At 46.0% G+C, this 11213-nt stretch overlaps 1 protein-coding gene across 1 annotated transcript; it reads right to left on the bottom strand.

Annotated features, from left to right (window-relative positions):
* Positions 1-1623: 1623 nt before the first annotated feature.
* On the bottom strand, positions 1624-4202 carry adprm (ADP-ribose/CDP-alcohol diphosphatase, manganese-dependent). Its single transcript, XM_055890435.1, has 3 exons — positions 3372-4202; positions 2936-3058; positions 1624-2816 (listed from the first exon to the last, which is right to left on the bottom strand). Exons 1-3 carry the CDS (start codon positions 3946-3948, stop codon positions 2527-2529), a joined length of 990 nt encoding a protein of 329 aa, XP_055746410.1. The 5' UTR covers positions 3949-4202; the 3' UTR covers positions 1624-2526.
* Positions 4203-11213: the final 7011 nt, after the last annotated feature.

The following is an 11213-nucleotide window of genomic DNA, read 5'->3' as shown; positions in this document are numbered from 1 at the left end:
CTAATACAGTCCCAAATGTTTTACATGTCAGCAGTCAAGCTTTTTGCATCATCACAATGATGTAGCCGGTAATCAAATGTTATTTGTTACATGTGCTGAATACAATAGTGAAATGCTTACTTACAAGCCCTTAACCAACAATGCAGTTTTAAGAAAAAATAAGGAAAAAATAGATGAGGAAGAAAAAAAGAAAGAAAAAAAACAGTAACAAATAATTAAAGAGGAGCAGTAAAATAACAATAGCATATCCAAATCTACCAATTATGTGCATATCCTAGCTTCTGGGCCTGAGTAACAGGCAGTTTTCTTTGGGCACACTTTTCATCCGGTCGTCAAAATACTGCCCCCTAGCCCAAAGAGGTTTTAAAGTGACTATGCGTAGATAATAAACAAAGAGCAGCAGCAGTGTAAAAGAGTGTGGGGGTCGGGGGGGGGGGGGGGGGGGGGGGGGGCAATGCAAATTGTCTGGGTAGCCATTTGATTAGCTGTTCATGAGTCTTATGGCTTGGGGGTAGAAGCTGTTTATAAGTATTTTGGACCTAGACTTTGCGCTCTGGTACCGCTTGCTGTGTGGTAGCAGAGAGAACAGTTTATGACTAGGGTGGCTGGAGTCTTTGACAATTTTTAGTGCCTTCCTCTAACACCACCTGGTATAGAGGTCCTGGATGGCAGGAAGCTTGGCCCCAGTGATGTACTGGGCCATACGCACTACCTTCTGTAGTGCCTTGCGGTCGGAGGCCGAGCAGTTGCCATAGTGATGCAACCAGTCAGTTTGCTTCTTGAAAGTCCAATATCTTGAGACTGCTGACATGCAGAACATTTTGGGACTGTATCAACAGTGGAATATTATTTTTTTTAAATCTAAAGATAGTTTGAGTGGATTTTCCCTTTAATTCAAAACCCAATGACCTCATCAATAGGTTTGGACCTCTTGGAATAACGGTTAAGGTGTTGGCTTGACACTTGCTAGATCTGGGTTCAAGCTACCTCCTGAATATGTTACAATAATAAAGGAAGTGTAGAAAAGGGTTTAAATAGTAGAATAAAGAAAATATATTTCTTAAAGTGTGATCTGCCGTGAGCCTCCTCCAGCCGTAAGTCTCCTGTTGTCTTCTACTTCAATCAATATTGGTATAAAGTTTTATTTTAATCACTGGCCCATTTTAACTCGGAAGATTATATATATATACACATACACACACTGAGTGTACCAAACATTAGGAACACATTCCTAATATTGATTTGTAACACCCCCCTCTCAGAACAGCCTCAATTCATCAGGGCATGGACTCTACAAGGTGTCTAAAGCGTTCCACAGGGATGCTGGCCCATGGTGACTCTAATGCTTGCCACAGTTGTGTCAAGTTGGTTGAATATCTTTTGGATAGTGGACCATTCTTGATACAAATTACAAATATGTAATGTGATGTGTGCCGTCATGATTTAACTAATGGTGCTTCTTATACTCTTAGACCCATGGCAACCATGTGCTTTGGATAAATGCGTCAAATGGCATATATTTAGTTATGACAATAAACTTAATTTGCATGACTATTTCAGGAACATTTAGAAATCAAATGAAATTCATTGAAGGTAAAATAATGAACCCCTTACAGTGCAATACACAGATTAATCAATTTACTCTTGTCAAAGCATTCATTATACATAGGTAATTATCAATAGGTCTATCACCACAATAACATCATTTAGAGCTACAATATCAACTTATTGAGGTAACATATTATGAGAGAAAGTGTGTTTATATGTTATGAAGAGACATTGTTCCAACCTTTTGGCACCCAACCTCAGGCCAGATGGAATGTGCAACATGTTTTATCAGCGCCTGTTGTCTTCCACTTCAATCAATATTGGTATAACGTTTTATTTTAATAACTAGCCCATTTTAACTCAGAAAATGAAATATATATATAAAACACATTCCTAATATTGATTTGTAACACCCCCCCCCTCTCAGAACAGCCTCAATTCATCAGGGCATGGACTCTACAAGGTGTCTAAAGCTTTCCACAGGGATGCTGGCCCATGGTGACTCTAATGCTTCCCACAGTTGTGTCAAGTTGGTTGAATGTCTTTTTGATAGTGGACCATTCTTGATACACACGGGAAACTGTTGAGCGTGAAACACCCAGCAGCGTTGCAGTTCTTGACACAAACCAGTGCACCTGGCACCTACTACCATACCCCGTTAAAAAGGCACTTAAATATTTTGTCTTGCCCATTCACCCTCTGAATGGCACACATACACAATCCATGTCTCAATTGTCTTACGGCTTAAAAATCCTTCTAAAATCCTTCTTTAACCTCCCCTCCCCTTCATCTACACTGACTGAAGTGAATTTAACAAGTGACATCAATAAGGGATCATAGCTTTTACCTGGATTCACCTGGTCAATCTATGTCATGGAAAGAGCAGGTGTCCTTAATGTTCTGTATACTCAGTGTATATGAGGACCCAAGGAATTGTCCCTCCCCAGATTCCGTATAGCCGTAGAATCTTTGGCATTATCATGGATACATCAGTATTCTATCAGACATCCTTCCATATCCCTTTAAAAACATTCTGTCCTCATACACATAGACTGTACCAAAGGCATCACTGCCCGGGGGGGTCTCTATCACCCCCTCCAGTGTGAGGTAGTGCACTCCGGAGTCATCTCTGTGATACCCTCCATCATGGTCGTGTCCTGCCATGAAGCAGACTACACTCTTATGGGCCTGGAGTATGGAGAGCAGCGCATCGTAGTTCCAGGCTAGGCAGATAGGACTTGTAGAGCTGGGGTGGATAGGGAGATGGCCTGTACAAGAAAACAGTCAACATTATTTAGTTAATTTGTCTATTGAGTCACATTAGTGATCTCAAATGTCATGATGACTGCTATGACATTTGTTATGTAGGCCTCATGACTTGACTTACTGACAATGGTGACCCTCTCCAGTTTGTTGTCTGCCAACGACAAAACTCCTTCTAGCCAGTCCAGCTGATCTTGACTGAATCCTCCATTAAACTTCACAAACCTTTGCTCCATCCCCACAGGTGCTAAAACATATGGAGAAAGACATTATTAAACAAGTGTCAAATACTTAGATTCACGTGAAACACCTCTTATTCTCAGCATTAGGCCTACTGTGGCATTAGGTTCTCCACAGTCAAGCTACATGGAATTGTGCATTATCAATAAAATAGTAGTTACTAGTGGTAGGCTATTCTGCTCATAAGTGATGTGATGAGGTTAGTGTAGCACTGGTGGGGGAACAGCGTTTAAAACTAGCTACCCTGCAGTTAACAGAGCAAGTGCACTACCTGTGCTATAGGCTAAAGGTCCAGACCTCCTGACTAACAGTAGACCTACCTGGGGGATGGTTCAGATCTTCATTGTCATTGCGGGCTTTTAAAATAGCAATAGCCTGCTGGTATTTCAGACTGGACTCCTCTCTCCCTAGTAGGCTCACATCATAGGCATCCAAAACGACAAATCGGTATTTGGGGGCTGGACTGAAATGATATGCATAGATTTCACAGATGCTGAGATGCCCCCCTCCTGCTTCAGAATCTGTAGTACTATTGAGAACCGACCGCATTAGGGTGTCTCTGCTAAAGTTATAAAACTCATGGTTGCCCCAAACGTGGTGGACTTCAACCGGAGAGGAGTCAAACTCTTTCATCACCGTTTCCAGGGCTCGCTCTGATGCGTCATGCCTCTTGTTGAAGCCATCGATAATGTCACCGAGCTGAAGGATGAACCGGGGTTTGACAGTATCCGCGGTCCACCTTTTCTGTGCATTGTGCAATAGGCGAAGACTGTTCCTGTAGTATCGTTTCCTTGAGCGTTTGAAATTGAAGCCATCATCTATGTCGGCGTATTGAATGTCGGCGATTATTCCAAATGTAAACAGTGGTTTGGCGCAGTTCTCCATTCCGGTTGTCATGATGTTATCGATCAAACTTCTACTTTTAGTCCACTTGAGAAAGCTAGCTAACCTTCTAACATTTTTGACCGCTGCCAGAACGCTTGTATATTCTACCTACTAGAATGGAGTGAAGGTTGCCAGGATATTCTGTGGCTGTTGTCCTCTTGTACTAGATACTGTACATTGTTTCAATGTCAATTGATATAGTTAGGTTACAGTTTTTCTAAAACACCGGTAGAGTTGTTACATGTCCGACTGCACTAGTATTCTGCCAGTAGCACACATGATTACGTCACGTTTGTATGAGAAAACTTTCAAAATAAAAGCCCGCATTTCAAAACATTGCAAAGTGAATAAATACTGTCAATAACTATTTCATTCAATAGATATGGAATCTAATCAATGGCCACTGTTATTGTGCCAACAAGAACATACAATAAGCAATTCATGAAAACAAATACAACATCTGGTTTTAAAAACATTTTTAAGACCAATATAATAAAAAAAAATACTACGTTGACACTGGTATGTTGGGCTGTAGAAAGACAACTTTTCTAACTGTGTCAGCTAAAATGGGGTAGGAAATACTCAGTAGGGTCTCTAACTCTATCGTACATATCCATCAGCACTTCGTTTTCCAACACTCGTATAGCCCCAATGCAAACCAACATGTATCCCATGTACACTCCAAATACACCTCTGCTGTTTTCAACCAAGATCTCAGCGATCACTGCCTCATTGCCTGCATCCGTAATGGGTCAGCGGTCAAACGACCTCCACTCATCACTATCAAACGCTCCCTGAAACACTTCAGCGAGCAGGCCTTTCTGATCGACCTGGCCGATGTATCCTGGAAGGATATTGATCTCATCCCGTCAGTAGAGGATGCCTGGATATTTTTTTTATATTTTTTAAATGCCTTCCTCACCATCTTGAATAAGCATGCCCCATTCAAGAAATTTAGAACCAGGAACAGATATAGCCCTTGGTTCTCTCCAGACCTGACTGCCCTTAACCAACAGAAAAACATCCTATGGCGTTCTGCATTAGCATCGAACAGCCCCCGTGATATGCAACTTTTCAGGGAAGCTAGAAACCAATATACACAGGCAGTTAGAAAAGCCAAGGCTAGCTTTTTCAAGCAGAAATTTGCTTCCTGCAACACAAATTCAAAAAAGTTCTGGGACACTGTAAAGTCCATGGAGAATAAGAACACCTCCTCCCAGCTTCCAACTGCACTGAAGATAGGAAACACTGTCACCACCGACAAATCCACTATAATTGAGAATTTCAATAAGCATTTTTCTACGGCTGGCCATGCTTTCCACCTGGCTGCCCCTACCCCGGTCAACAGCACTGCCCTCCCCTCTGCTACTCGCCCAAGCCTTCCCCATTTCTCTTTCTCCCAAATACAGTCAGCTGATGTTCTGAAAGAGCTGCAAAATCTGGACCCTTACAAATCAGCCGGGCTAGATAATCTGGACCCTTTCTTTCTAAAACTATCTGCTGAAATTGTTGCCACCCCTATTACTAGCCTTTTCAACCTCTCTTTCGTGTCGTCTGAGATTCCCAAAGATTGGAAAGCAGCTGCGGTTATCCCCCTCTTCAAAGGGGGGGACACTCTTGACCCTAACAGCTACAGACCTATATCTATCCTACCCTGCCTTTCTAAGGTCTTCGAAAGCCAAGTCAACAAACAGATTACCGACCATTTCGAATCCCACCATACCTTCTCCACTATGCAATCTGGTTTCAGAGCTGGCCATGGGTGCACCTCAGCCACGCTCAAGGTCATAAACGATATCTTAACCGCCATCGATAGGAAACAATACTGTGCAGCCGTATTCATTGACCTGGCCAAGGCTTTTGACTCTGTCAATCACCAAATCCTCATCGGCAGACTCGACAGCCTTGGTTTCTCTAATGATTGCCTCGCCTGGTTCACCAACTACTTCTCTGATCGAGTTCAGTGTGTCAAATCGGAGGGTCTGTTGTCCGGGCCTCTGGCAGTCTCTATGGGGGTGCCACAGGGTTCAATTCTTGGACCGACTCTCTTCTCTGTATACATCAATGATGTCGCTCTTGCTGCTGGTGATTCTCTGATCCATCTCTACGCAGACGACACTATTCTGTATACTTCTGGCCCTTCTTTTGACACTGTGTTAACAACCCTCCAGGCGAGCTTCAATGCCATACAACTCTCCTTCCGTGGCCTCCATTTGCTCTTAAATACAAGTAAAACTAAATGCATGCTCTTCAACCGATCGCTGCCTGCACCTGCCCGCCTGTCCAACATCACTACTCTGGACGGCTCTGACTTAGAATATGTGGACAACTACAAATACCTAGGTGTCTGGTTAGACTGTAAACTCTCCTTCCAGACTCACATCAAACATCTCCAATCCAAAGTTAAATCTAGAATTGGCTTCCTATTCCGCAACAAAGCATCCTTCACTCATGCTGCCAAACATACCCTTGTAAAACTGACCATCCTACCAATCCTCGACTTCGGTGATGTCATTTACAAAATGACCGGGTTTACTTCCGGGTTTACTTCCGGTTTGGGGCGAGCGGTCGCATTTGCATTCGCTCTGCATTCGCTCTGCAGGTAGTATAACTTTTATAACTTTTCATTACATTTCATTATAGTACAACGATTTAATTTGTCCAACCTTAGCAATTTCTTCTTAACTAGCTACATAGCCGTCTGTGTATCAAAGATAACTGCGTAATTATCGTATTTCGTCGTCTCGTTGTCCACTGCTATCTGCCCAGCAGCTAGCTAACGTCCACCGTCTACCGAATAGTAGTATAACTTTTCATTACATTTCATTATAGTACAACGGTCTGATTTTCATTTTCATTACAGTACAACGGTTTGATTTGTTTGATCTTAGCTAGCTACATAGCCGTCTTTTATCAAACATAATTGCGTCGTTATTGAGGTTCGCTAGCGAGCTATTTTCGTTCGAAATTAACGCAACGTAGCCATCACTGCTAGCTAGCCAGCTTGCCACCGAAGAGCATTGTAGAAACGATTACAATACAACGGAACGACTTGTTTTGTGTAGTGTTAGCTAGCTACATAGTTTTCTTTGCTAGCTTTGTATCTAAGATAATTGTGTAACTTTGAGTAATTATCGGTTAGCTAGCCAGCTAGTTTCGCCTGCCGCGCTGCTGTCCTCCTACCTAGCCAACACTGCTAGCTAACACTGCTAGCTAGCCAACTTCTACCGAATAGCAGCACTGTAGAAACTTACATTACAACGGAACGACTTGATTAGCGTAGTGTTAGCTAGTTGTCTTTGCTGTCCTTGTATCCATGATAATTGTGTAGTTTAGAGAAATTTAGAGAAACTGTCGAGGTCACCTAGCCAGCTTCACTTTCAACAACGCAGCTACTGCTAGCCAGGCTACTTCACCAGCCAGCAGTACTATATCATTTTAGTCAATAAGATTTGTAATTTTATTGATTTTTTGCTACGTAAGCTTAACTTTCTGAACATTCGAGACGTGTAGCCCACTTGTCATTCTAATCTCCTTTGCTTTAGCGTAGCCTCTTCTGTAGCCTGTCAAATATGTGTCTGTCTATCCCTGTTCTCTCCTCTCTGCACAGACCATACAAACGCCTCACACCGCGTGGCCGCGCCCACCCTAACCTGGTGGTCCCAGCCCGCACGACCCACGTGGAGTTCCAGGTCTCCGGTAGCCTCTGGAACTGCCGATCCGCGGCCAACAAGGCAGAGCTCATCTCAGCCTATGCCTCCCTCCAGTCCCTCGACTTCTTGGCACTGACGGAAACATGGCTCACCACAGATAACACTGCTACTCCTACTGCTCTCTCTTCGTCTGCCCACGTGTTCTCGCACACCCCGAGAGCTTCTGGTCAGCGGGGTGGTGGCACCGGGATCCTCATCTCTCCCAAGTGGTCATTCTCTCTTTCTCCCCTTACCCATCTGTCTATCGCCTCCTTTGAATTCCATGCTGTCACAGTTACCAGCCCTTTCAAGCTTAACATCCTTATCATTTATCGCCCTCCAGGTTCCCTTGGAGAGTTCATCAATGAGCTTGATGCCTTGATAAGCTCCTTTCCTGAGGACGGCTCACCTCTCACAGTTCTGGGTGACTTTAACCTCCCCATGTCTACCTTTGACTCATTCCTCTCTGCCTCCTTCTTTCCACTCCTCTCCTCTTTTGACCTCACCCTCTCACCTTCCCCCCCTACTCACAAGGCAGGCAATACGCTTGACCTCATCTTTACTAGATGCTGTTCTTCCACTAACCTCATTGCAACTCCCCTCCAAGTCTCCGACCACTACCTTGTATCCTTTTCCCTCTCGCTCTCGTCCAACACTTCCCACACTGCCCCTACTCGGATGGTATCGCGCCGTCCCAACCTTCGCTCTCTCTCCCCCGCTACTCTCTCCTCTTCCATCCTATCATCTCTTCCCTCTGCCCAAACCTTCTCCAACCTATCTCCTGATTCTGCCTCCTCAACCCTCCTCTCCTCCCTTTCTGCATCCTTTGACTCTCTATGTCCCCTATCCTCCAGGCCGGCTCGGTCCTCCCCTCCCGCTCCGTGGCTCGACGACTCATTGCGAGCTCACAGAACAGGGCTCCGGGCAGCCGAGCGGAAATGGAGGAAAACTCGCCTCCCTGCGGACCTGGCATCCTTTCACTCCCTCCTCTCTACATTTTCCTCTTCTGTCTCTGCTGCTAAAGCCACTTTCTACCACTCTAAATTCCAAGCATCTGCCTCTAACCCTAGGAAGCTCTTTGCCACCTTCTCCTCCCTCCTGAATCCTCCTCCCCCTCCCCCCCCCCTCCTCCCTCTCTGCAGACGACTTCGTCAACCATTTTGAAAAGAAGGTCGACGACATCCGATCCTCGTTTGCTAAGTCAAACGACACCGCTGGTTCTGCTCACACTGCCCTACCCTGTGCTTTGACCTCTTTCTCTCCCCTCTCTCCAGATGAAATCTCGCGTCTTGTGACGGCCGGCCGCCCAACAACCTGCCCGCTTGACCCTATCCCCTCCTCTCTTCTCCAGACCATTTCCGGAGACCTTCTCCCTTACCTCACCTCGCTCATCAACTCATCCCTGACCGCTGGCTACGTCCCTTCCGTCTTCAAGAGAGCGAGAGTTGCACCCCTTCTGAAAAAACCTACACTCGATCCCTCCGATGTCAACAACTACAGACCAGTGTCCCTTCTTTCTTTTCTCTCCAAAACTCTTGAACGTGCCGTCCTTGGCCAGCTCTCCTGCTATCTCTCTCAGAATGACCTTCTTGATCCAAATCAGTCAGGTTTCAAGACTAGTCACTCAACTGAGACTGCTCTTCTCTGTATCACGGAGGCGCTCCGCACTGCTAAAGCTAACTCTCTTTCCTCTGCTCTCATCCTTCTAGACCTATCGGCTGCCTTCGATACTGTGAACCATCAGATCCTCCTCTCCACCCTCTCCGAGTTGGGCATCTCCGGCGCGGCCCACGCTTGGATTGCGTCCTACCTGACAGGTCGCTCCTACCAGGTGGCGTGGCGAGAATCTGTCTCCTCACCACGCGCTCTCACCACTGGTGTCCCCCAGGGCTCTGTTCTAGGCCCTCTCCTATTCTCGCTATACACCAAGTCACTTGGCTCTGTCATAACCTCACATGGTCTCTCCTATCATTGCTATGCAGACGACACACAACTAATCTTCTCCTTTCCCCCTTCTGATGACCAGGTGGCGAATCGCATCTCTGCATGTCTGGCAGACATATCAGTGTGGATGACGGATCACCACCTCAAGCTGAACCTCGGCAAGACGGAGCTGCTCTTCCTCCCGGGGAAGGACTGCCCGTTCCATGATCTCGCCATCACGGTTGACAACTCCATTGTGTCCTCCTCCCAGAGCGCTAAGAACCTTGGCGTGATCCTGGACAACACCCTGTCGTTCTCAACTAACATCAAGGCGGTGGCCCGTTCCTGTAGGTTCATGCTCTACAACATCCGCAGAGTACGACCCTGCCTCACACAGGAAGCGGCGCAGGTCCTAATCCAGGCACTTGTCATCTCCCGTCTGGATTACTGCAACTCGCTGTTGGCTGGGCTCCCTGCCTGTGCCATCAAACCCCTACAACTCATCCAGAACGCCGCAGCCCGTCTGGTGTTCAACCTTCCCAAGTTCTCTCACGTCACCCCGCTCCTCCGCTCTCTCCACTGGCTTCCAGTTGAAGCTCGCATCCGCTACAAGACCATGGTGCTTGCCTACGGAGCTGTGAGGGGAACGGCACCTCAGTACCTTCAGGCTCTGATCAGGCCCTACACCCAAACAAGGGCACTGCGTTCATCCACCTCTGGCCTGCTCGCCTCCCTACCACTGAGGAAGTACAGTTCCCGCTCAGCCCAATCAAAACTGTTCGCTGCTCTGGCACCCCAATGGTGGAACAAACTCCCTCACGACGCCAGGACAGCGGAGTCAATCACCACCTTCCGGAGACACCTGAAACCCCACCTCTTCAAGGAATACCTAGGATAGGATAAAGCAATCCTTCTGCCCCCCCCCCCCCCCCTTAAAAGATGTAGATGCACTATTGTAAAGTGGCTGTTCCACTGGATGTCATTAGGTGAATGCACCAATTTGTAAGTCGCTCTGGATAAGAGCGTCTGCTAAATGACTTAAATGTAAATGTAAAATAGCCTCGAAAACCCTACTCAATAAATTGAATGCAGTCTATCACAGTGCCATCCGTTTTGTCACCAAAGCCCCATATACTACCCACCACTGCGACCTGTACACTCTCGTTGGCTGGCCCTCGCTTCATACTCGTCGTCAAACCCACTGGCTCCAGGTCATCTACAAGACCCTGCTAGGTAAAGTCCCCCCTTATCTCAGCTCGCTGGTCACCATAGCAGCACCTACCTGTAGCACGCGCTCCAGCAGGTATATCTCTCTGGTCACCCCCAAAACCAATTCTTCCTTTGGCCGCCTCTCCTTCCAGTTCTCTGCTGCCAATGACTGGAACGAACTACAAAAATCTCTGAAACTGGAAACACTTATCTCCCTCACTAGCTTTAAGCACCAGCTGTCAGAGCAGTTCATACATTACTGCACCTGTACATAGCCCATCTATAATTTAGCCCAAACAACTACCTCTTTACCTACTGTATTTATTTATTTATTTTGCTCCTTTGCACCCCATTATTTCTATCTCTACTTTTTTCTATCTCTACTATCTCTACTTTTTTTACTTTTTTTTACTTGCTATATTGTATTTACTTCGCCACCATGGCCTTTTTATA

Source organism: Salvelinus fontinalis, chromosome 30, assembly GCF_029448725.1.
Source record: "Salvelinus fontinalis isolate EN_2023a chromosome 30, ASM2944872v1, whole genome shotgun sequence".
Lineage (NCBI taxonomy): Eukaryota > Metazoa > Chordata > Actinopteri > Salmoniformes > Salmonidae > Salvelinus > Salvelinus fontinalis.
Note: the sequence above shows the minus strand (reverse complement) of the source record. Positions and strands in the feature narration are given on the sequence as shown.

What these genes read in the sequence shown, in the direction of transcription:
- adprm (XM_055890435.1), bottom strand. Translation starts at nt 3,948, where the DNA reads ATGACAACCGGAATGGAGAACTGCGCCAAACCACTGTTTACATTTGGA. An exon ending in AGATCTGAACCATCCCCCAG is followed by an intron (nt 3,059 to 3,371) that starts GTAGGTCTACTG and finishes CATATGTTTTAG; the next exon opens with CACCTGTGGGGATGGAGCAA. An exon ending in GGAGAGGGTCACCATTGTCA is followed by an intron (nt 2,817 to 2,935) that starts GTAAGTCAAGTC and finishes TTTCTTGTACAG; the next exon opens with GCCATCTCCCTATCCACCCC.